The sequence below is a fragment of the Kogia breviceps genome, chromosome 1, assembly GCF_026419965.1.
Source record: "Kogia breviceps isolate mKogBre1 chromosome 1, mKogBre1 haplotype 1, whole genome shotgun sequence".
NCBI lineage: Eukaryota > Metazoa > Chordata > Mammalia > Artiodactyla > Physeteridae > Kogia > Kogia breviceps.
The window spans coordinates 27983695-28007599 of NC_081310.1; the positions used below are offsets into that span (position 1 = coordinate 27983695).

A 23905-nucleotide genomic window follows, 5' to 3' on the forward strand; every position below is an offset into this window, starting at 1 on the left:
AATCAGCTGATAACCTTATGGGGATTCCTTTGTATGTTATTTTTTGTTTTTCCCTTGCTGTTCTTAATATTTTTTCTTTGAATTTAATTTTTGTTAGTTTGATTAATATGTGTCTCGGTGTGTTTTTCCTAGGGTTTATCCTGTATGGGACTCTCTGTGTTTCCTGGACTGGGGTGACTATTTCCTTTCCCATGTTAGGGAGGTTTTCAACTATAATCTCTTCACATATTTTCTCACACCTTTTCTTTTTCTCTTCTTTTTCTGGGACCCCTATAATTTGAATGTTGGTGCGTTTAGTGTCATGCCAGAGGTCTCCAAGGTTGTCTTCAGTTCTTTTCATTCTTTATTCTACTCCTCGGCAGTTATTTCCACCATTTCGTCTTCCTGCTCACTTATTCGTTCTTCTGCCTAAGTTATTCTGTTATTGATTCCTTCCAGTGTTTTTTTCATTTCAGTTATTGTGTTGTTCATCTCTGTTTGTTCTTTAGTTCTTCTAGATCTTTGTTAAACATTTCTTGTATTTTCTCAGTGTGTGCCTACATTCTATTTGTGAGATTCTGGATCATCTTTACTATCATTACTCTGAATTCTTTTTCAGTTAGATTGCCTATTTCCTGTTCATTTATTTGGTCTTGTAGGTTTTTACCTTGCTCCTTCAGCTGTGACATATTTTTTGCCATCGCATGTGTTTTTTTTTTTTTTTTTTTAATGGGTGGGATTGTGTTCCTGTCTTACTGGTTGTTTGACCTGAGGCTTCCAACACTGGAGTTTGTAGGCTGTTGGGTAGAGCTGAGTCTTGGTGCTGAGATGAGAACCTCTGTGAGACCTCACTCTGATGAATATTCCCTCTGAGGGAATACCCCTATTCTCTGTTAGTCCAGTGGTTCAAACTCGGAGTTCACAGTGCAGGAGCTTCAGCCCAACCCCTGGCTCGTGAACCAAGATCTCACAAGCCACATGGGGTGGCAAAAAAATAAAAAATAAAAAAAGAGAGAACAATAATAAAGTGAAAAATAAAATTAGGCTAGGAAACTAACAGATATGTTAGAAAGAATATAAAAATAAAAATACTGATGAATCAACAACTGGAAGGTACATCAGTACCACAATAGTAAAAAAGAGGAGGAGGAAAAAGAAAAAAAAAAAAAAGAAAGAAAGAAATGAAAAAAAGTGGGGGGGGGGGGTAAAGGCCTTGGCTGTGGAGGGTGGGACCTAAGCAAGGGTGAGGTTTGGGTGGTGGGCAGCGCCTATGCTTAGGACCCACAGCGCTGGAATAGGCCCTGGGGGCTGTGGTGGGCTGGGGCTTAGGCTCAAGGAACAGAAGTGGCCCAGGCGTGCCCCCCATCCCTCGTCTCAGAGGGTGGGGGACCTCACCTGGGAGCCCAGCAGGCTTCCTGGGCTCAAGTAGGTGGGGCAAATGCTCTCTTCTCCTGTCCTGCTCCTCTGGTCTGGGGTCTGGGAGGGCCCCTTCCCCCCTGCCTCTCCTGATCTCCCCTGCCTTCCTCTTATGCCCCCAGGACCAGTGTGGCCAGGGGGACGTGGAGGCCTTGGGGAGCAGGGGACCTGCCTGGTAGCTCAGCAGGCTCCCCAGGCCTGAGTGGGCGGGGCCGTCACCCTTTGCTCCTCTCCTGCTCCTCCTAGAGGGCCCCTCCCACCTGACTCTCCTGATCTCCCCAGCCTCAGTGGTGCCAATCCTGTCTGGCCTCTACTTCTTCTCCTCGCTCAGTCTCCCCACATCCTACTGGCTCACTTGGGGGTTCCTCCCGTCTCCTTGGGTGTCAGGGTTCCTCACCAGCCTCCGGCAGGCACCCTAGTTGTGGGGAGATGCTAACTCGGTGTCTTTCCATACGCCATCTTGACTCTGCCCCCTATCCTTTTAAAATCTATTTGTTCTTGGCTTTCTTACATCTGAAAATTCTCATTTTATCTCCATTTTCACTGATGGCTATGTTCTTTATGTCACTAAGCTTGGTTTTCTCCCCAGTACTTGATCAGTCCCAAGCTTCTGCATATCTTTTTGCTCTTCTGGAATTTATTTTCTGTCTTATCTCCATATTCACCTGTTCACACTCTTAGCCTAACATATTCTGGGATTTTTATACCTCTCTGTTTCAGACAAGCAGCTGGCTCTGGAATAAATGACTAGTATCACTCCAGAGAAAAGTAACTAGGCCTAACACACATAAGATAAGCACACAATCAGCTGCTTTCTAAACTATTTTTTAAATACGTTTATTTTACTTATTATTTTTTATTAGTCAAATTCCTATATATGTGTAAGAGAAATCTAAACACAGGTACATAACTTCTTTTTAAAAACATATTGCTCAGTTGTACTATTTAACTTAATTTTATTTTATGTAGTTTCAAAAAACAAACAATGGCACTTCTGAAATTGCCATGTTTCTTCAAAAATACAAGTTCAAATGTACTGGATTAGTGTTGTTATCATCATATACACTTAATGCATACACACACACACAAGGTTATTGTTGAAGTGTTTTAATATTGATTCAATCATTCACAAATATCTAGCAGCCATGTATAATGCACAAAGTACCATGTTAGCTGCTATAAAAGGTAAAAATGTGGTTACAAATATAAATTCTCTGGGGAAAGTCAAATGTATAGTCTAGTAAGAGGCTGAATTTAGCCATTGCCATGAGAGTGGTGTAGAGTGAGTTCTGTGAAAGCTCAGAGAGGGAAGAAATCATATCCATTTAGGATGTGGTACGAGATGGCATTGAGGAAGAGCCTTTTGAACTGCCTTCAATAACTGTCAGTATTTCAGTAGCCAGAGATCAACAGCAGGCATCACATTTGAAAGGGGTGGTGGTAACACAGGTGCTGATTTCAGAAAGGTCAGTCCTTGACTGGAGAAGAGTAAGTTCTGATTGTCCAGAGAATAAGATTGTATGGAGAAATAATCGAAAGTGTGGCTGTAAAGTTTAAGGAGGTCATTTGGCCCAGGCTAATAAAGCACTAATGCTACTTGGGAGACAGCTGTACATCCAAGTCCCAGAATTCCTGTTGAGAAGGAGAGAAGTGATCTCCACACCCATTCTTACTAGCCTGATAACCAGCTTGAGTATGGGCAGTTATAATAACCCATGGAAAAGGAGAGGCTGATAAAATGATAAAGAATTGTGACTTTGGAGTCAGATCAACCTGGTTTTCAATCCTAGTTCCACTGTTCAACTCCATGTGACACTTAGCAAATTAACTATCTCTGTCTCAGTTTCATAAAATTGGGGTAATAACAGTACCTACCTCATAGAGATATTTTGAAGATCAAATGAGGTAATTAATGAAGAGGACTTAACAGAGTCTCTGGCTCTTTAAGTTGTTGTAGTTCCTAACCATTGTTTAATCTTGACATTATCAAGGAGACATCCCTAGGGTACTTCCTCTTAGAGTCCTACACGAGCAGGTTTCATCTATTACCTCTAATAGTATCTTACATATTTCTCCTTGCCTGATAACTCAAACATTATTACTCATAAGTTCCGTGGGACATACTGAGAGCCTCATCTGTTTGGGCTTTCTGACAGCATCCTCCCTATATTGCATTCCTCTGTTTTCCAGGGTATGCCTGTTACCTCTGATTTTTTCCCTCTGGCTTCTGTGGTTACCTAAATTATGTAGATAAGTGTAGACTTCTTACCTATAATTTTATAATTTCTAAATCATTTCTTAGCTCTAACATTAAGCACTCCATATTCTCCATTTATCAAATGCTATTCTGTTACTGTAATGTGAATTATTGATTCTCAACTTCAATTTCTTTAACTCAAAAATGCAAAAAAAATGTGAAAGATATTGAGAAGCAAGAATGTGATATACACCAAGAATATAATTTAAGTTTAAATACTGTTACCTTGTTATATGGTGATCTTTTGAAGAATGAACTCTGATATAATTAGTTTATTTAAAAATTCAGCCTAAAGAAGTAAGTTTTGGAAAGTGTCAAAAATATTTCTTTGCAAGGCAGACTTATTTGTAAGAAAATTTTAAGTTTTGAGGAGTATGGCGTAAACTAAAATTGAAAACAAATTCCAAAAATGAAAGATTCCCTTTAGTTAAGGAAATCTTGATTTAAATTCCCACCCTTTCCATCTTATCACTTTAAGGAAATAGTTGAACTTCTTTGTGCCTCTATTCATTTATTTTAAAAATCTATTTCAGTAGCAAACAGGAATACTTAAAGCATATATTTATAATATTATATGAACCATGATTTGATTTGAATTCTATCTGTTGATAGTTTAATAATTAATTTATATTTAATGCACATGTATACTAACTATACCAATGACCACTTTTTTTCATTTTAAATATCTTCTAGCACCTCCAGTTTTTATACAAGAACCTGCTGATGTGTCTATGGAAATTGGCTCAAATGTGACATTGCCTTGCTATGTCCAGGGTTATCCAGAACCAAAGATTAAATGGCGAAGATTAGACAACCTGCCCATCTACTCAAGACCTTTTTCAGTGAGTTCCATCAGCCAGCTAAGAACAGGAGCTCTCTTTATTTCAAGTAGGTTAAAGGAAATATATTTTACACGAATATATACATATAAATTATACATTTTTTATACATAGGTGTTGCTGTGTTTAAAATAGTGAATTAATCGTGCCAACATATTTTGTGTTTGTTGCATTTCATTTTAAACTAATACTGAACTCATATCTGGGAGTTGTCATAAATGAATAACATTTTATTCAATTTTATGTCATTACTATATCATATAGACTTATGAAGCAGTATGACTTCTTCATATCTCACTGTTTCTTATTGCAAATAGAGTCTCCTGGGCCTGTAGGTGGATAAGTAATCACATTTTATTGACTCTTGTACTACCTGTTGTATAGAAAGGTAAAATATTACTAGTAGTTAGTTAATGTTAATTATTTTGGGCCAAGAATACATAACCACATGCATAGGGACACTATACACTATCAAAATTTTTTGATTAAAAGCTATATCTATCTGGAGCAAATCATTTTTAACAAAGTCAAATATGCCATCATCCAAAACTTTTACCTGTAAGCTGTTAAGCATTCAGATATTTGTAAACACTTAGTACGTTTTCAGATACTGTTAAGAATATTTGGATACTGGCACCAGAGGAGTAAAAACATTTAGATGATTAATTGACTTTTTTAATAAAATTGCATTTTTAGGATATTTTGTAGAAAGCCACCAATAAGTGATTTTCATGTTTATTAACAATATTAAATGTGCATTAGCCACTTAAACTTTCAATACAAATTAAACTAATAACAAGTGCTTACAGCTCTGTGCTAGGTGAAGACAGAAGTCAAATATGGGGTTCCTTACTCAGGCATTTTACAATCTACTGTCTGAGTGGATGGTCACAAAAGTACCTACCAGAATTACTCATTAGATTGGATCAGATTGTGCAGGAACTGAAATGTGCAGGTGAAGAAATGTAGTTGGTGAGGTAGAAAATAGACCCCCAAGCTTCATAGGCACGAAAAGGCATGTGAAAGTACTGTTTCAGAGCAGCTCCCCTGCAGGATATGAGGAGACAGGAGCAGGAGGGAAGAATGGGGAGGATCATATAGGTAGGATGATGGTGGTGATGAGAAACAACCCAGAGGGAAACAAATGAGACCAGAAAACAATCAGTTAGTGGAAATGAAAGAAAAGTAAGAATAAAGGAGGGCAGTGTATTCACCGATGGTTGCCCAGTTGTTCAGATGAAATCATCTAAAAAGAAACTAGTGATGAGAAACTTAGCTCTCACTGGTATTTTGTATTTCTACAGAAATTAGCCCAAGTTGATAATATGGAGACTATCTTGGTTAGAAACAATGTATAACTTATTAACCAGGTGATTTGCTGAGTTTTCCTTGGCAAATGAATGTTTGCTAATTTTGAGAGTGAACACTGTCTGTGCTTACCTGATGCAATTCTGCAGGTATATGCATGTGGTTAACAGTGTAGAAACTTGGTCACTGCTCTTTCTTTGGGATAGTATGGAACTATTCATAATGGAAAGCTGTGTTTTTCTCTGCCAACGTCTTATCAATAGATTAAACTGTGCCTATTTTAGTTAAGATAGTTGCAAAAGCGACAATCAATCCCCTATTTAAAAATCTTCTCTTGACTCCCCAGTTGCTCATAAGATAAAACTTTACTGTTTTATAAGGCACCAGGCTACCTCATCTTCAGGATCCTGACTATGCCCACACAGCCTGTAACCCAGCTATCCTCATCCTAATCCTCTAACACACTCTTTAATTTTAAATATTTTATAAATATCCTTTTTATTTTTCTGAAAATTCTGTGTATTTGATCAATCTACATAATAAAAATTATTTTAACATGCAAAATGTAGTACAAAGGAAAACAAAGGAAAGTAATTTTTATTAAAATAATGTGTATTTAAATAGATAAATACTCTGGCAATGCTCATACAGTAGGCATACACGTTATGTATATCACCATGAATTTGAGAGCTAAAATGTAGACTGATACAGGAATATGGGATTGATGACTCAAAAACTCCAGGCTGGTGAAGTGATTTTCTGAAGTGGCGGGCAATTCTTGCAAGAGTTCTTTCTTTCTTTCTTCCACTTAAACAGAATTAGGTTGTAGGCTCAAATAATTATAAACAAAGTCATCACATCCATGAATTTCCAGTGGGGCCTTCAAAAGTCTTGGTGAATTTGGGTTATTATTCCTTTCGTGAATCCCCCCCCCCCACCGATGCATCGTCTCCCTAGTTTTTGCCAGTAGACTCCCCTGATGTGAAAGCAATCGCCCCTGCAAACCTCCAAAACGCCCCCAGGGTGGTACTGCAGCTTTCCCTTCTTTGAACAGCCCATGATTTTTCAAGTCATGCTCTTGCCTTTGCAGCCCATTAGGTTTGGACGGCCCTTCCTCTGTTCTACCTACTGTTTCAGGTACAGCTTAGGTATTACCTCCTATGTGAATCGTTCCTGAGTTCCTCCTTGTGCCATCTGTCACTTCTGTCTCTGCGCCCCCATAGCTTATTGTCTGAAGCTCAAATTAGAGCGGTCATCACACTGTGGTATGATTGTTGCTTTCAAGGTATATGTCTCCTGCCCTAGAATGGGAACTACCAGATCACAAGCATGGTGCCTGGCACATAGTTAATGCTCCACAGATGATGTTGAATGAGTAAATAATCTCTTCTTTTTAGACTTATGGGCAAGTGATAAAGGAACATATATTTGTGAAGCTGAAAACCAGTTTGGAAAGATCCAGTCCCAGGCAACAGTAACAGTGACAGGACTTGGTAAGATCAATTAAGTACTTAGACACCACACTTTCTGAAAACATCAGACTCCTCTTAGTACCTCATCTCTTGCCTGTACCATTAAAAACAAACAAACAGAAAAAAAACAGGTAAACATCTGATTACTACATTAGCCTTCCTTCTCCCCACCCTATTTCATATTTCATGATGTTAGAACTGGAAATAGAGATCATCCTCTTCAAGCTCCTCACCTTTCATTTGAAGAAATGGAGGTCAATTGAATAAATTCATTTAAGTCTAAGTATGAGTACACACACACACACACACACACACACACACACACACACACACTACACACATGTTGTGGTGGTGTGCTTTTCTAGTTCTTTTCTTTACACTTATTATTTTAGTCCACATGGAATTATTTCTGTGTATGATATGAAGTAAGAATATAATATCCGTTATTTCCAAGTAGTAAGACATGTGTTTTAATATTTTTACTGCATGTTCTCTTCCCACTGAGTAAAACACCCATTTGGTCACATGCTAAATTTATAATCTTATGTCTATTCCTTGGAATTCTATTTATGTACTAGTCCTACATTGTTTAAATTATTACATCATTTATTGTGATTTTTAAATCTCATTAATACACTTCTATAAAATTTTCTTTATGTATCTCCCTTAATTCATCTATGTGTATTTAAAGTTTCCAAGAAGACTCTTAGAGATTTTGCTTTGATTTATGTTGAATTACTTCCCTGATTTCCATCTAAGAGTCCACCTCATTTTATTTGCCTGAGCTGTTATGACAGCCTCCTCAGTAATCTCATCCCTTCCAATTTTCCCTTGTCCAGTAAGTTCTCAGATTGATATTTCCTGAAAATGGTTCTGATGATTCCACACTTCTATTTATCAGTGCTTTCAGTCACTCTCCATTTGAATACATTGCAAATTTCTTGGCTTGACTTTTCTGCCCTTTCGTGCCATAGACTTATTCTTTTTTACTTTCTCTTCTTCTTTGCTATTACCTGTCCTCTTGCCATTCCCTCTGCTTAGAAGGGTCCTTTATCTCTATCTTCCAATTCATACCCATGTACATTTAAAAATCTTGTTCTTGAAAACTCAAGTTTCTAATAGCATAACTATTAGTCATCTTTGCCTTCCTTTGGATGAAATAGCATTGACAGTGCCTGTGTTCTCTCTCTGATTTAGTTGCTCCACTCATTGGAATCAGCCCTCCAGTGACCAGTGTAATTGAAGGACAGCAGCTGACTTTGCCTTGTGTTCTTTTGGCTGGAAATCCCATTCCAGAACGTCGGTGGATTAAGAATTCAGCCATGGTAAGAACATTTTAAATCCATGCATTCATATTCCTCTGGCATAATATGAATTCATATTCATATATTGCCTCTTGCATAAGAGGCAATGTATTCCAAACATTGAAATTTTAATGTAATAAATATACAAACATATACTTTTCTTCAGTATTTTTTTTTTTTTTTTGCGGTACGCGGGCCTCTCACTGTTGTGGCCTCTCCCGTTGCGGAGCACAGGCTCCGGACGCGCAGGCTCAGCGGCCATGGCTCACGGGCCCAGCCGCTTCGCGGCATGTGGGATCTTCCCGGACCGGGGCACAAACCCGTGTCCCCTGCATCAGCAGGCGGACTCACAACCACTGCGCCACCAGGGAAGCCCTTTTCTTCAGTATTAACATGTTTATGCAGTTCATATTACTTTGAAATTAATATGATGGATAGTCAATGGTGTAATTTTTATAATTTTGTAACTAGTAAACTCTCTTCAGAATATGTAATAACTGAAGCAAATATGAAGTTTTTTTCCATAGGATTTAAATATTTTATATCCTTCTTTGCAGGACATAATAAAATGTTAATATTCTCATAACATTCTTTCATTTTATATATTAATCTTTATTGTTATCGTCAAACATTCTTTTATTGTGAACTATTTTAAAATGTGGATCTATTTTGTGTCATTGTTTTTCAATGCATAATTTTTGATTATGGAGGAATGTGAAAAATTTTCACAGTTGTAAGGAATTATTCTGTAAACATGCTATCTATGGCAATAAATTTTCACCTAGTCTAGAGCATTTTTCCTTCCATTTTCCAGAGTATTTAGACTTACTCCCTTATTGAAGTAGCAATTAAAAGTGAATTAACTCCATGGGATAAGATGTAAAATTGTTCGTATTTGCATAAAAACCTGAGAAAAATGAGTGCACCTCACTCAATAATAAATGCCCTTATAACATAGGATGATACTGTTTGAGCACTAAAGTACCCTATGATTGAACAAAATGCGTAAATGTTACAGTTAGAGGTGATGGTTCTTAACAGAAACCGTTGTCAGCCTTCCCTAATGCAGTTCCTATATCATACATTGCCCTCTAATATTATTTGTATCTGTCACTGAAAAGGGTGCATGTTGAGATTAAGTCACATTCTCTCAGCTTGAATGATGCCTGTTGGCCAGAATGAAAATGTCAAATGGCTTGCAAGTGGTAGTAAAGCCTTCTTGAAAAAGAACAAATTAAGCCAAAAGTAAAAGCGAAATTTGGGTCCTTCATGATAACAAAAATTACAGAAACAGGGAATTAGTGTTGTTTCTATTTCTTTCTCATTCCAATATGTGCATAATTCTGACAGATGTTAGTGGGTAGAATTTTTGGTGGTATATCACAGTGACACACAATTGATGCTACTTTTGGTAACATTTTATGCTCATCATTTTTCACTTAAGGGTGTTAAAATATTTTGTTATTTTATAACACATTTAATAACCCAGTTAGAGAAGAAAGCAGATCTGGTTTGGGCTTACACAGTATTGCCTATTTAATTAAAAATGACTTTTTTTTTTTCCTTCAAGTTGGTCCAAAATCCTTACATCACTGTACGAAGTGACGGGAGTCTCCATGTTGAAAGAGCTCGGCTGCAGGATGGGGGCGAGTATACTTGTGTGGCCAGTAATGTTGCTGGAACCATTAGCAAAACTACCACTGTGGACGTGCATGGTAAGAGGCGCACCCATCATAATTCTTTCCAAACCATGTGCAAAGCTGGGTTCATATCTTTAAATCAAATAACTCTGTTCTTCTAGTTATAAGAAGCAGATATCTTTCCTAATTGTTATTCTTAACAGAAAGCCTTATTTCTTGAACAATATTTACATTGTTAAGGGCTGTTTCCAGATTTCCCTTTTCTGTATATACAAAAAGACTTCATTGGGAGTCACTCGCTGAGTCTCTCCAAGGGCTTTTGTAAGTGGTTTCTTAATTGATAAAAGTGAACTCAGCTCTCAAAGAGTTATGTTTAAAAGTACATTTTAATTTCAGGAAAGCTGAACTTATTGTACCATCCAAATTGCCTCTTCTTCTCGGATTGTTTCAACAAGCATTTTCTTACTAATGACCCCTTTGTGTGTTTGCTACAAATGGCCTAAACTTTTCTAAAGGCCACTTCATGTGCTCCAGACAATCTTTTTGCGTGTTAAATTACTTAAAGGTCACAAATTTAAAAATCCAGAAACTATCTTTTTTCCATTCATGACCGTTACCAACTTTTTACATCTCAATAAATAACAGCTTCATAGCTTAAGAAATTGTCGTAACTTTTTTTGTATATCTCCTTTAAAGACTTTGCAACATTTGCTTTTTAAAGTGTTGTATTAAAAACTAGCTCTGTGTACAGGGATGAAAGTAGAACAGAACATTTATTTTTAGTAGTTGATTCAGTCTTTTTTAGGGCCTGGATTCGAGAATCCAGTAATTTCGAAATTTTGCTTGTTCTGTTGAAATTTTCAGTGGATACAGGCCATCTTCTTTTTAATGTGTGCTTCTCATTGTAAATAGCCTCTTCCACCTCTTTCAATCTTCTACCAATCTTGTACCAATCTCCACCAACATTATGTGAGATATTCTTGAAGAAATACCAAAGTAACATTAAATTAGTTGAGTAAATACGTAATGTCAAATTGGGTATAGTTGTGTTTAACTATTTTTTAAAGAAGATCAGTCCATACATTTTGCGGAGGGTGCTTATGGACCAGTTTGAGAATCTACGGTAGGAATGCACTCCTGTCATCTCCTTTTGGCATCTAGCAACTGCCTAGAATATTGTGTTGAGAAGAATTCTGATATAAATTTTCACTTGGGTGAAAGAGTGACATTATTAGTTGTGATGTCTGCCAGATCCGAGGAGTATGGAGAAGACAGACAAACCAATGATGTGGTTTATCAAGATGCAAAAAATTTTAACAATTAAAAGTTAAAAGGTCATTTCACAACATTGTTTCATCCATCTTAGGCCAAAATGAGTAACTGATTTAGTTAATAAGATTAAGAAAAATTAACCCAGCGTTTGACATGAACTAAACCAAACAGCTATTTAGAGGACAGGTTTGCCTTTGAGTTGGATGTGATGCAGTATCACAATTTCTATATACCTCTGTATTTATGTTAATTTCATCACTCTGCCTCTCCACTTTTAAGAATATTTATTATATCCTGAGATAACCCATAATGGAAAAGAATATTAAAAAAAGAACATATATATATATATATATATATATATATATAAAAACTGAGTCACTTCACTGTACAGTAGAAATTAGCACAACATTGTAAATCAAAGGCTGTCAATGAATTCTTAGAAGAATTGAATTAACGAATGTACATATAAGTGCAAATTAAAATGACAAACTATTTAATTGTCATGTTGATTTACATAGATTGACAATCTGGAAAGAAAAACTCTTCCATACTCAAATGTCATCAGATTTGAACACTGTTGCCTAAATTTGCCACTTGCCTTTATAGCTGTCAAACTGAATATGTATTTAAGAAAATGGCTTATTCCATGTTGCCATAAAATGACAGCAAAGTTGAAAGTTGACTTTTCCATGATGATTCTGGAAATTAAATTTCTCGCTTTAGAGAGTAGCCTGACATTCTTGTTTAGGGCTGGGAATTTAGTGCCAATTCTTTAAGAAGCTATGATCTAGAGAATAATCCCAGCCTTAGGAAAATACAAGGATGTAGCAAAGCTCATCTAAGCCTTTCAAAAGGAAGCTTTTGCACTGAGATCTCTGGTTTCTCTTGTTCTGGCAAACCTTCTACTCCAGGGTAGCTGGGATAATTCTAGAGAAATTTGACTTAAAAACAAGAGCCACAGTGAGTGCTTGAGCTTTAGGGAACAGCTCCAGTCTCATCTTTCTGGGGGAAGAAAAGGAAATTTCTGGTATATATTGGGCTTTTACTATGTTCCTTGCGCTGTGTTAGGTACTTTCACGTATGGGAGCTTTTTTTTTTTTTTTTTTAAAGATTTATTATTTATTTTATTTATTTATTTATTTATTTTGGCTGTGTCGGGTCTTAGTTGAGGCATGTGGGATCCTCGTTGAGGCATGCGGGATCTTTTGTTGCAGCGCACAGGCTCTTCATGTGGAGTACGGGCTTCTCTCTAGTTGTGGTGTGCAGGTTTTCTCTTCTCTGGTTGTGGCGCATGGGTTCCAGAATTCATGTGCTCTGTAGTTTGTGGCACGCAGGCTTCTCTCTAGTTGAGGCACCCGGGCTCAGTAGTTGTGGCACGTGGGCTTAGTTGCCCTGCGGCATGTGGGATCTTAGTTCCTTGATCAGGGTTGGAACCTACGTCCCCTGCATTGGAAGGCAGATTCTTTAACATTGGACCACCAGGGAAGTCCCTGGGAGCTTCTTTAATCAAATTCTTTATTTTGAGAACATGGAGTATTGATAATTTTTTGTATGCAAGTGGGTTATGATGAACAGATATATACAGAATAGAATGATGAAGTCTTCCCTTTCCTTTTGTTTCCAACCATATAATGCCAATTCTTTAATTGCTTTCTAAAGTCGAAAGGTATGCATTCTTAGTGAAAAATATTGACTTAGAATCTTGTATTTTAGACTTTAAAATGTAAACTCCTGAGGCCTTTCAATCTTCACTTTTGAATTCCTTTTACGGAAATAGATTCTATTTTCGAGGTTAAATTTAGTAGCTTGCTAAGTGATTCTTGTGTATAGACAGGTATTTAATCTGTAGTGGTTAAACAGTCCATTTCTCTAGAGGTTAGGTTAAGTCAGCTCACTGCAGCTTAATGGGGTAATGGACAATGGTGTAAGATATGTTAAGTGTGTAACTCTTAGGGTGTAGTTCTAGCTTGAATTTCCTGAAAATATGATTTCCTTCAGTCCTCTCTTATATTCGTTAGGAAAATCAACTTAATTTACTACTTGATTTTAAGTTTTTGTTAAATTCTTCAGATTGCAACTATTTTATTTACTTTATTACACTCCCTTACAAATTGCCATACATTTCTAACAGAAAAGGTTGTCTTTGCTAGTTTTTAGAAATATTCGTATATCCTGAAAATGTTCAACTTTAAACTTGTGAGGCTAAATGGAAGGACGGGTGCTCAGATTCTGCATATTGCTTCCTTTTCCAGTTCTGCCAACCATTCAGCATGGACAGCAGGTACTCAGTACCATTGAAGGCATTCCAGTAACTTTACCATGCAAGGCAAGTGGAATCCCCAAACCATCTATCATCTGGTCCAAGGTAAGTGACGTATCTAGTGATGTCTGTTAATAATAAGTGTTGCTACAACAATATTTGAATATTTTCATACATGGAACTTGTCACTGTACCATAGAACCTTTCAGAAAGGAAAACCCATACAGTCATACCTCTTAGAAGGGACCTTAAAATGTCCTTAGTGCATTCAACTACTTGATGCTTAAATACGATTAACACAACAGTGAACACTAATATAGCACATTCTTTGCGCCGGGGACTTTCTAAGCACTTCACATGTTTGAGCAGATCCTTTTTTACTCCCTGCCACATCCTCTAAACCCTTTTGACTTTAGCTCAGCTCTGGTGGACTGCTCCATGCTGTCTGCCAAGGTCACTCTTCATGCATGTACCTCTCTAGTTTGGGGACTCAGGGCTTTCTCCAAAACCCCACAAGGCCACTTAGCCTGCTGAGTGGTCAGGAGGTACAAGGACATTAAATCCTGGGAGAGGGAGGTGTCCCATATAAATGTCCCACTTCTCTTCTATCAGAAAAATCCTTCTGGGGATTTTTACATTTTCTACATAGTTTCTCAGAAGGCCCCGAACGCACTGAGCTTCTAAGCCACGGAGGAAACCAGGGCAGTGAAACCCTTTATTAACTTTCCTTCCTTCTTGCCTCACTCTCCAACTGTCCTCTTCAAGCCTCTGGGAATCACTTTCCAAGTAAACTTCCTGACTCCAAATCTTTATCTTGGACTCTGCTCTTCTGGAAGCCAAAAGAAGACACATAGATGAACTCATTTATCCCCCTCAGTATCCCTCTTGTGAAGTTCTCTGGCTTTTCCATATGTTCATGCAGTGAGGAAAGAAGGACTTCCTTCTTCTGTTTCCTGAGGAAGTCCTTTCCATCTTTCAACAACCATGAAGATGGCATATTTTCTGTAGATTAAATCTGGTAGAGAGAAAGTACTATACAATGATGGCATAATCATGAAATATGGTGTTTGTATACTTAGGGTCACAACCAAAGCATTTTGTCATAACATCTAATTTTATACTTCTAAAACTCTGAAATATAGAGAAGTTGGTTTTGACATCTGTAAATTAAATTGAAAGATTAAGATTTCTGCATCCTGGGCACAAAAATACGGTGGTGAAGCTGATCCCCCAAACTGCACAGTCTCTGGTACTGAGTAGAAGTTTAATGCATTTTGGGGAAATAGAAACATGAAATCTTCTTTACAGGATGGCCTTTGAGCTGGGATCACGCACACAAGTTAAGAGTTTAGGCCCCCAAGCCTGCCTGTCTGGGTTCGAGTTCCAGTTCTACCACTGACTGACTCTTTGGCCCTGGGCAAGTTACTCTGCCCAGCCCCAAATTTAATGCTGTCACATCTGTAAAACAGGGGTTGTGGTAGTTCCTACTGATAAGATTGTTGTGAGCTTGAACATAATTCATGTGAAGTGCTCAAAACGGCACCTGGCTTAGCACAAACACTCATCCCATATGCTGCTACCTCATCCCCTCCACTTTTAAGTAGCTTTGGAATGAAGGGGATCTCGTTTGGTATGAAGAAATGTCACCTTTGCATTGTTTGTTTAATTTTTCTTACAAAGAACTTTCTTCAAATTAGCATTCTTTCAATCTAGTATTTTCCCCTTTATAGATTTTTTTCTTCCTCTCTTCCTCTTCCAGACATTAAGTCACTCCTTTATTATCTTAAAAAACACTTTTTGCTCTGTGTTGTTTTGCAGAAAGGCGAGCGGATTTCCACTAGCAGTGCTAAGTTTTCCGTAGGGGCTGATGGAAGTCTATATGTGGTGTCCCCTGGAGGTGAGGAGAGCGGGGAGTATGTCTGCACCGCCACCAATGCAGCTGGCTACGCCAAAAGGAAAGTGCAGCTGACCGTCTATGGTGAGAGCCCTTGGGGAGGAATGTTTTTCTTTGACACTGTCTGTCTGTGCCAAAACTCACATTTCTCTCCCAAATAATGTTACTAGAGGGCTGTACCCCCAAAGTGAACTACTCTTCCAAGTTTACAGTTTTGCACAAAAATGCATTTTTCCTGCCAACCAACATTTCCTCTACTTAGATTCTGATTTAAAGGGAGAGGAATTGTATATGTATAGCCTTTCGGAAAAATTTTACGGGGTTTTCCCAAGGAGTATGCTTATGGCACCCAACCCTCCTTAGAAACACCACTTAGTAAAAACTCCTAACAAAGCTAAGCCTCAGCTATGTCTTGGTTAGTGCTCTGCCTTGAGAGGTTACTTTTACAGATGCTAGATTTTAAAAGGGCATTTCAGCCGACCTCTGCATTGTGTTCTGAAAGAAGGAGCTAAAAAGGCAAACTTTCTAGTCATTTTCCTTTAAGCTCTCACAATGTGTGTTAATGGAAAGCTTTAGATATGTCCTGAGACTTTGGAACAAACAGCATCTTTTTGCAAATTACTGAAGAATATTAGTAGTCCACATTTTAGTGTGAATTAAAAGTGTGCTTTGTTTTCAATGTACTGTTTCCCTTTCAAAACTTGTGTTTATTTTAGTAAGGCCCAGAGTGTTCGGAGATCAACGAGGACTGTCCCAGGATAAGCCTGTTGAGATCTCAGTCCTTGCAGGGGTAGAGGTGACACTTCCATGTGAAGTGAAGAGCTTGCCCCCACCCATAATTACTTGGGCCAAAGAAACCCAGCTCATCTCGCCATTCTCTCCAAGGTAGGGAACCTGGGATGAATCGAAACATGTGAAGCATAATCTCTTGGGGACAGGTGACTGTACTCGTTCAGGTTTTCAAATGTCTCAAAAAAAAAAAAAAAAAACCAAAACCTTTTAAATTTGAGATAATTTACATGTATATTCGAGCCTACAGAAAATATATGTACCTTCTAAGTTATTCTTTAATGGCAGAAATGCGAACACCCAGCTTTGACATAATTTCCCACTGGTGCATTCTACAAGGTAGTTATGAAAATGGAGTGGATTTGTACGTAGATTCTGGTTAGCACAAAGTGCATATTATAAAATTCCAGTAATCCCAGAGGAGCAACAAAACACAGTACATTCTCTAATATCTAGATTTGACTTTCATCAGATGACTTCGTAAAAATCTTCTTGATCGAACTTAAACCCTTATACATATAAAGGCCCACTGAAACAATATATTTGATAGGCTAAGTGAGGTGGAAAGCAGAATGCCAGAGCCCTTAAGAGTGCAACCTTTGTTGCCATGCAGATGTGAGTTTTAATTTACCTCCACCACTTAAAGCTTACCTGAAACTTTGGCAGTTTTTTCAGTGGGCCTCTTTGAACCTCAGATTTCTTGTTTATAAAATGGGGATAATACCTGAAAGGATGATATAAGATAATGTACATTCCATATCCCGTCTCTGGTTCTCAAAGAATGGTAGCAATTACTGTTTTAACTCAACATCATGCCAGAAGTTACTGGCGGAATAAGAACTATAGTCTCTAGCTATTGTCTGTTAGACTTGTTGATGTATAGTTATGAAGCTATAAATTCATGCCACAGTAGTTTCCCTACCACTGGTGAGAAAAAAAGTAAACAATTAAGAACTACCTTACTATTTCTTTGAAAAAATATTTGCCTCAGATATTTTTGAATAGAAGAAATACCATATTTCAGATAAAGTTGAAGTTTCATTGTTCCCCTCCTCAGTCATAATCTCTTTTCTCCCTTCCCAGGGGCACAAACACGGACACAGACTTGGTGTATATCCTATGCATACATCCTTAAATAGTATAGAATATTGTTTTCTCTATTTTTAATTTTGTTTTGTGTACTTGTTTTCAATTTACCATTGTAACATGTTCTATATTATTATTCTACTGCTTGCTTTATTGAGTCAACATTTATCCATTTTATACATATATTCAGTTTATTCATTTTAACTACCATATTCTACATTTTATTTATACATTTCCCTGTGTATGGACATTTATGTTCTTCTTTGTTTTGTCTTTCTACATTTTCTTCTTTTTTTTGTTTTTTCGTTTTTGTGTGTGTGTGTGTGTGTGTGTGTGTGGTCTGCGGGCCTCACTGTTGTGGCCTCTCCCGTTGCGGAGCACAGGCTCCGGACGCGCAGGCCCAGCGGCCATGGCTCACGGGCCCAGCCGCTCCGCAGCATGTGGGATCCTCCCAGACCGGGGCATGAACCCATGTCCCCTGCATCAGCAGGCGGATTCTCAACCACTGCGCCACCAGGGAAGCCCCATTTTCTTCTTTTTTGGGGGGGCTTTAGAAACAAGGCTTTTCAGGGAATATCTTTTTATATCTCTCTTTGTATGCATATGCATGTTTCTTTGCGACTTGTACCTAGAACCCCAATTTCTAGTTAGAATGAATTACTATTTTCAGCTTTGTAGACACTGCTTAACTGCCTTCTGAAGGGGCAATCCTGATTTACCTTCCACCAACAGAATATAGGTGTACCTTTTGCCACATTATAATCACTGCGTGGTGTTGACTGACTTAAAATTTTTTGCCATTCGTCTGGATGTGAAATGGTGTCTTGCAGCTGTCTTACTTTTCACGTGACTGAATTCTAGTGAGACTGGAATGTTTTCCCTTGTTTGTTGGCCATTTGTGTTATCTGTGAATTGCCTCTTTAAACCTGCTGTGATGTTTTGGTGACTTGTTTCTCTTTTTCTTATTGAATGTAGAAATTTGGTTTTTGTTCTCAATAACAATCCTTTGTTTGTTGTATGTGTTGAAAATATCTTCTCTCAGTCTACTCCTAGCCTTTCAGGTTTATGTATGGTGTCTGGTTGTACAGAATTTAAAAATTTCTATGTAGCTCAAGGTGTTAATCTATTATTTTTTTAGATTTTTACTTTAGGAAGATCATAAACAGAACTCCAATGTTTTATTGCAATTTTTAAGTTTGTTTTCACATTGTGGATTTTAATACATCTGAATTTTTATTTTGTGTATAGTATTAGGTAGTGCTCTAATTATATTTATTTACTTTTCCCATGTGGAGAGCCACTTGCCCAACACCATTTTTGAATAGTCAGTCCTTTTCTGACTATTTGTAACACCACCTCTGATATTGCATATTACATGCTGAGTTCTCATACATGCTTAAGTCTTTTTTTCGAAGCGGGGAGTTCCATCTTTAACTGTTTATCTATTTGTCTGTCTCTGGACCAATAGCACACTTTATTTGTCTTAGCTTATAAGAAATCTTGATAGTAAGTAGGTCTATTTGACCCCCTCCCTGTTAAAGCTATTTTAGCACAATTAACATAATAACATGTTTATATGTAGATCTGGTTTACCTAACTACATAAGAGGAATATATTCAGTATATATCTGAGAATTGCATATGTACCTTTTTTTGCCTTTATTTTAGGATACTAAACTTTTAAATGAAGCATTGTAGAAAAAAGCAGTAATGTGTTCAGAGTATATTTAAAGTTTATTAAAATGTACATTTGCTTTGTAAAGCTGCAACTTAGCAAAGCAGAGAGATGTACAATTATTTGACGATGTCAGGCCCTTACATTAGATTTAAATGTAAAAGAAAACTGGTTTGGTATTTGTAAGAACATCATACAGAATACACAAGACAATTTTGTTAATTATGAAAATTCCTGACTTTTAAGGTGTATAGAAATGGCATTATAGATGGGAGAATGGTTTGAAAAAGAGCTTGCAGAGTAGTAATTTCACAATGAGTTGTAGCTGCATAGGGGATATTTAAATCCTCACACTTTATGGTCTGCTTTCTGGTTTCTTTCTTTTAGACACATGTTCCTTCCTTCTGGTTCTATGAAGATCACTGAGACCCGCGTTTCAGATAGTGGGATGTATCTTTGCGTTGCCACAAATATTGCTGGGAACGTGACTCAGTCTGTTAAATTAAATGTCCATGGTGAGTTTTGAAATGAAGCCATATGCTATGGCATGTACTGGCCACAGGGAGACCTATTGTCCCAGTTTCTTTGATAGTTAACCTCAAATTGTATAGAGAGTAATTATAGAAAAATTTTCTGTAATCAGAGACTTGTGATTTTCTTTCATTTACTCTGAAATCTTTATCTGCCATCTGTAAACAGCTCTCCCCTTTTTCCTCAGATGCACAGTATTAAAATTTTGGATCTCAATTTTACTAGATGTCTACAGTCACTTATGACTATTGTTGATACACCATAAATAAAGAAAATGTGTTTAGACCAGTGGCTTTTTGTTGAAGTGAATGTGAATGCTCAAGGAAGAACTTAATAGCATATAAAGGGTCATTTTCAATGTTTATAGAGCTCAGCCACTGAAAACATTCTGCTCCTGGGATTCTTTAACTACTTTAAAACTCTCTAGGTAGTCTGCTTTCTTCTCTCAATTTGCCATAGTCTATCTATTGATAATTACTCATTCATTCAACACATGCTTAGTGAGCACATACTGTAAGCCACGCCTTCAAATATCAGAAGAAATTTTCTCAAATAGTTTTGACCTGATTCCACTCTCAGATCAGTGACTGCAGTAGTGTCATCTTGACTGTGGGATATGAAATCCAATGAAAGTTCTGTCATTTACTAGCATTAGGCATATTACCTACCCTCTTTTATATTTAATTTTCTCTTTCATAAAATGATGATAATAATACAGGCATATCTTGGAGATATTACTGTTTTAGTTCCAGACCATCTCAATAAGGCAAATATGGCAATAAAGTAAGTCACACAAATTTTTTGGTTTCCCAGTGCCTATAAAAATTATGCTTACACTGTACTGTAGTCCATTAAGTATGCAAAAGCATTATGTCTTTAAAAATAATGTACATACCTTAATTTAAAAATACTTTATAGCTAAAAAATGCTAACCATCATTTGACAATGCAGGGTTGCCGTAAAACTTCCAATTTGTAAAAATTGCAGTATGTGTGAAGTGCAATGAAGCAAAGCACAATAAAATAAAATAAAGTATGCCTGTACTATCCAACTTAAAAGTTTGTTGTAAGGGAAAACCTTTAGAATATACTGGTTAAATATTAAGTTTTAACGAAGGGACAGAGGAATGGGGTTTATTAGGGAAGAAAAGTATATAAATTCTAATCATATTCTTAGGAGTCAACTTGATTCTATAGTTCATAATGCTTGTATGTGGAACCCAATACTACTTGCCAGTGTTTTGATAAATTATCTCATTTAAATTTCTGAAGGAATGTAGATAAAGGGAAATAATAAGGGCTTGATCTTGATTTTCTTCTCTGAAATTAACAAAAGCTTTTATTAGAAATATTTTGTACTGTCTGGCTAAACCTTCCACAAAGAGAACAAAAACTAAGAATACATGGAGAGAAATGCTTTTTGTTTTACTCACTTAGATGATAGAAATTAGCTGGATTGCCACATAAGAGGGCTTTAAACCTTAAGTTATTTATATATTATAAGAAATCTGACATCATTAAATGCTTACTTTTCCTCGAGTTTGGAATGAGGAGTTTTATATTCATTATTTCCCATAATCCTTGCAGTGTATTGGTATTGAAGAGGTTATTTTGCCTGGATTATCAAGGAAACAGGCCTCAGGAAATTTACTGAATTGCCCTAGATCACACAGCTAGTTAAGTGGCCTGAGCCTGGATCCAAATCCTGAGATTATTCCATTTTCTCATGCTGCCTTCTTGGTGAGAAGCTCTCATTTAAAGTGAGAAAAGGAGGAATTTTTTAAAACTTGGATTATTAATACTCAGTTGTTGTTTCCAGTGCCTCCAAAGATACAGCGTGGCCTTACGGTTATGAAGGTCCAAGTTGGTCAAAGAGTGGACATTCCATGCAGTGCTCAAGGGACACCTCTTCCTGTAATCACCTGGTTTACAGGTGGAAGCGCCATGTTGGTTGATGGACTGCAGCATATTAGTCACCCAAACGGAACATTGAGCATCGACCAGGCTGTGCTCTCCGATGCTGGCATATATACGTGTGTTGCTACTAACATAGCAGGCAGTGATGAGACAGAGATGACGCTACATGTCCAAGGTGATTTTTGGCCTAGAAAAATATTTGTACAGTGGGGGAAAACCCTAGAGTCTATACAGAATATATAGTCTTGGATGGTCTTGGATCACTTTCAGAAGATTTCTATATAACTTTTATGACTCTCTAGTTAACTTTGAAAGGAGAATGATTCCAGAAAGAAATGAAACTATACGTTACAAAACTTTTTACCTTTGAAAATGGAGTTGCCCTGGATGATGTAGACAGTGGAAACAGTCCTAGATAAGTGCCCCACCCGCTATTTTTGGTTTGGAAGGAGTTGTGGGCAGAGTGGGTTGGAGTAGGATTTACCTCCTAGTGGTAATTTGCACTCAATATTAATCCCTAGAAAGTCGAGGTCCACTGTTCCCAGTAATGATGTAGGCCTTATTTTGAGGGTTTAAATATTAATCTTTGGGGACTTCCCTGGTGGTCCAGTGGTTAGGGCTCCAAGCTTCCACTGCAGGGCGGCATGGGTTCAATCTCTGGTCAGGGAACTAAGAACCTACAGGCCACGCATCATGGCCAGAAAAAAAAAAAAAAGATGAATCTTTATCCCTTCAAGTAACAAGTGTTTATCAAGTTCCTGACAGGTGTCTGTCATGATCTGGGCAGTGAGGAGGAAAATAGTGACAAAGGTAAAACTCCTGCTCTCGTGAGCAGTTCTATAAGTAGGCAGAAAGCAAGCAAGCAAATAAACAAGGAATGCAGATCTTGAGACATGCTGTATAGAAAATTAAAATAGGGTGATGCTCCCAGCAGTTGGCTACTTTAGATTGAATTGTCATGTAGGACTTCTCTGAGGAGATAATATTTATAGTGAGATCTTGTTGACTGGCAGGAACCAGCCATGTCCAATCAGGAGGAAAAGCCCTCCTGTCAGAGAGAATACCATTGCAAAGGTAGGAATAGAGAAGCAGGTGTCATGCTTAGCCTCAGAAGAGTTCGATATTGCCCAAGGAAAGCCTGTGATAATGCATTTATTTTTCTAACAGAACCACCTACACTGGAAGATCTAGAGCCTCCATATAACACTCCATTCCAAGAAAGAGTGGCCAGTCAACGCATTGCATTTCCATGTCCTGCAAAAGGTGTGTAATACTCGGACACATGGGCGTTGGCATAATGTTGTATTCTTCCAGAATTCTATATTGAACTCCAGACATCATAAAATTCTTCTTGTCAGTCCTCATTATAACATTTGGGCATATTGGAAACTAATCCCTCTTTCAAATAACAGCTAGGTTGAATAGGTATTTTTCCCTCCCAGGTGTTTTATTTCCTTCACTGGAAATACCTAATGTTTTTTCAAACTTGCCTCATCTAGCATGTTTTCCAGGTCGTTCATGCTCCTTCCTGTTACTTCTTAGTTCATTCTACTTTTGACAAGAATTCTCTTTTAAAATGTGACAGATAGGCCTATTCAAACTTTTGCATATTTATCTCAGTCGGGTATAAATTAGGGCAATCCCCTTGTTTGTTCTAGATACTTCTTTTCTAAAAACCTCTTTCTAGATTTATCCGCTACTGGTAATTCTGGAGCCAGGCTGTAACTTGGCTCTCTGATGCTTGTCCAAACTCCTTCTCTCCCTGAATTTCTGGGTTTTCTATCCCACCATTTGTTTCCTGGCAGGAGATTGTTATTCTCTCTCCTCTAGAGGATGTGAAAAAGGCACTGTCACTATCACCTTACTCTGGATGCCCAAGAGATGGTTAAGAACGTCCTTTCTTTCGCATATGCGTTCATCTGCAATGACTCAAATGAGTCTGTAGCAGTTCTGGCAAACACCAAGCAGTATTCTTTCCATGACCTCCTGGAGGGCTCCATGCCACTGGTAGCATTAGTGCTCCCACATGTAATCTTAACTCTCCTGTCCCTGGAGACTGTGGCAGTTGAAGGTCCTTAAGGCTGTCTCTGTTACTGTAGCAAGATTTTGCATCTCTTAACAGCATCAAAAGAAAGGTAACTTAAACAAGATTTTCAGATCTCTAAAGAATTGTCAGTAACTATTCCCAGCGCCAGTGGGGAGGGAGGCAAGGCCTGGAGAAGGATCCCTGAGAAAGGTTTAAGTTCAGCTGAGTTCTGTGGGTGCTTA

The 23905-nt window shown here is 37.7% G+C and overlaps 1 protein-coding gene across 1 annotated transcript in view; it reads left to right on the top strand.

Moving 5' to 3' along the window:
- HMCN1 (hemicentin 1) overlaps nt 1-23905 on the top strand; it is a 517679-nt gene that overhangs the window by 256228 nt on the left and 237546 nt on the right. The window contains exons 16-25 of the mRNA XM_059076723.2: nt 4346-4540; nt 7197-7292; nt 8469-8596; nt 10146-10290; nt 13740-13852; nt 15566-15725; nt 16358-16526; nt 19578-19705; nt 21540-21812; nt 22805-22900. Coding sequence (XP_058932706.1) covers nt 4346-4540; nt 7197-7292; nt 8469-8596; nt 10146-10290; nt 13740-13852; nt 15566-15725; nt 16358-16526; nt 19578-19705; nt 21540-21812; nt 22805-22900 — 1503 coding nt within the window. The remainder of the gene's footprint in view (nt 1-4345; nt 4541-7196; nt 7293-8468; nt 8597-10145; nt 10291-13739; nt 13853-15565; nt 15726-16357; nt 16527-19577; nt 19706-21539; nt 21813-22804; nt 22901-23905) is intronic.